We start from the raw sequence: 1,534 nt of genomic DNA, 5'->3' as shown, positions 1-1,534 counted from the left end.
ATCCAAGTTCTACATGGGTGATGGATACTCATTCGTGCCGTTCTGTCACTTCGACATTATCAAGGATGAGCTTCAGGCTTAGAAACAGTAGATGCTGATGACGTGTTTACTACTACTACTTGAAGGAAGCGATAGACGATTCTTCTCGTGTTTATTCAACTCCTCCTTTTTCATACATTCGATTCGCCATTTATTGCATCCACATCGTGGCGTCCCAAGATTGTACTAAGTCTCTTATGAGTATGAGGATGTCTTTGGGTTGGTATATCAATTAAAATTTATATGTGGTGTTGTCGTTCACGATCATTGCGAATTTGAAAGTTGCTTCGGCCAAGTTGTGTAGTTGTGATCATTGACCCCAGCTCTTACGTTTTGAATGTATTTTATCGACTTCTGATTTTCTAGCAATATTATAGCTGATATATTTGCGATATGCTTCTGGTGAGACTTTCATCGCGAAGTGGCGAACTTACCATGTGCCGAGCGTTAAGCGAACTTTGCTCCTAGAGGGCTGTTATAAAAGGTATGGACATTACCCGGCATAGAAGGGAACCACTGCACTTGAAGAACGTTCGTTAGAGACGCACTACACGGGAGTTTTATTTTCTCAAGTGTATTCGTCTATTTAGCTTCCGATTGGGCTCCTTGCCGTTTTCAAACTCTTGGTATCCGTCGTGGTTTTTGTGATCCTTTGTGGCTAACAGCCATTTTCTTCGTGGTGAGGAGAAACAGTTTCTACTAACGCTCGGCATTACCCAAATGGCAATATATGGCGTCGCTCGCTTCGAAATTATGATGTCAACTTTATCGTTGCTCAATTTCAGTTGTATCAAGTGGTTGTTCACGGCTCTTTCCCTCATATTTCTCAGAGATTCTCTACGGATTGATTCGAATCAACTATTTAGTAATCGCCGTTACTGACAGGCTATAGCTTCATCTCAGCTCTCAGAGTATCTTGCAGCTTAGCAGAGACAGCGTGATCTAAGTTGTGTCGCTGTAGGTCTCAGCTTGGGTACTTGCTTATGCTTAGCTCGGCTCAGTTCATTCACTTCATTACTCGTTGATGGATATACGTGTCTTGAGTAGTTTGTTATAGGTTTATGTGATGATGAGGATTGTTTGAGTATATCCGCTTTCGCTGTTTTGGATTAGGTTTGAGAATGTGTGACGTGTTAGTAAGTGTTGGGAATATTGTGTTCTTCATCAGTTTGTGCTTATTTGTAACCAACATGGGAGTTTTGAGAAGTGAGTTTATGTCTCACGGCACTCTTGTGCTACCTCACGAGTGGGCGAGAGATTATGTAGATTTACTCGGTCATAAGACTCAAATTATGTTTGAGGATATGAACTCTTCTGTTATGCAGAGGTAGGCAGTTTAACTGGTATTTTCATCGGTTTATCACCTTGTGTTTTTCAGGCCTTATCGCCGCTATATTCAGCGCATTGAGGAGATGGAGCGTATGGTTCGTTTCCTGAGCAAGGAGGTTGAGAACATGCCAAATGTCCGAGTCAGCAAGAACCGTATCGATGACTT

General features: G+C 42.0%; 1 protein-coding gene across 1 annotated transcript; it reads left to right on the top strand.

Moving 5' to 3' along the window:
* Positions 1–1,229: 1,229 nt before the first annotated feature.
* On the top strand, positions 1,230–1,521 carry Pmar_PMAR001899 (conserved hypothetical protein; the record flags this gene model as incomplete). Its single annotated transcript, XM_002783004.1, has 2 exons — positions 1,230–1,366; positions 1,418–1,521. Coding segments are annotated over 2 exons (241 nt in total), but the record flags the coding sequence as incomplete, so codon positions are not given.
* Between the last annotated feature and the right edge of the window lie 13 nt (positions 1,522–1,534).

Source organism: Perkinsus marinus, assembly GCF_000006405.1.
Source record: "Perkinsus marinus ATCC 50983 genomic scaffold scf_1104296937834, whole genome shotgun sequence".
Lineage (NCBI taxonomy): Eukaryota > Perkinsozoa > Perkinsida > Perkinsidae > Perkinsus > Perkinsus marinus.
The sequence above is the reverse complement of the archived record's forward strand: the minus strand, read 5'-3'. Positions and strand labels throughout refer to the sequence as shown.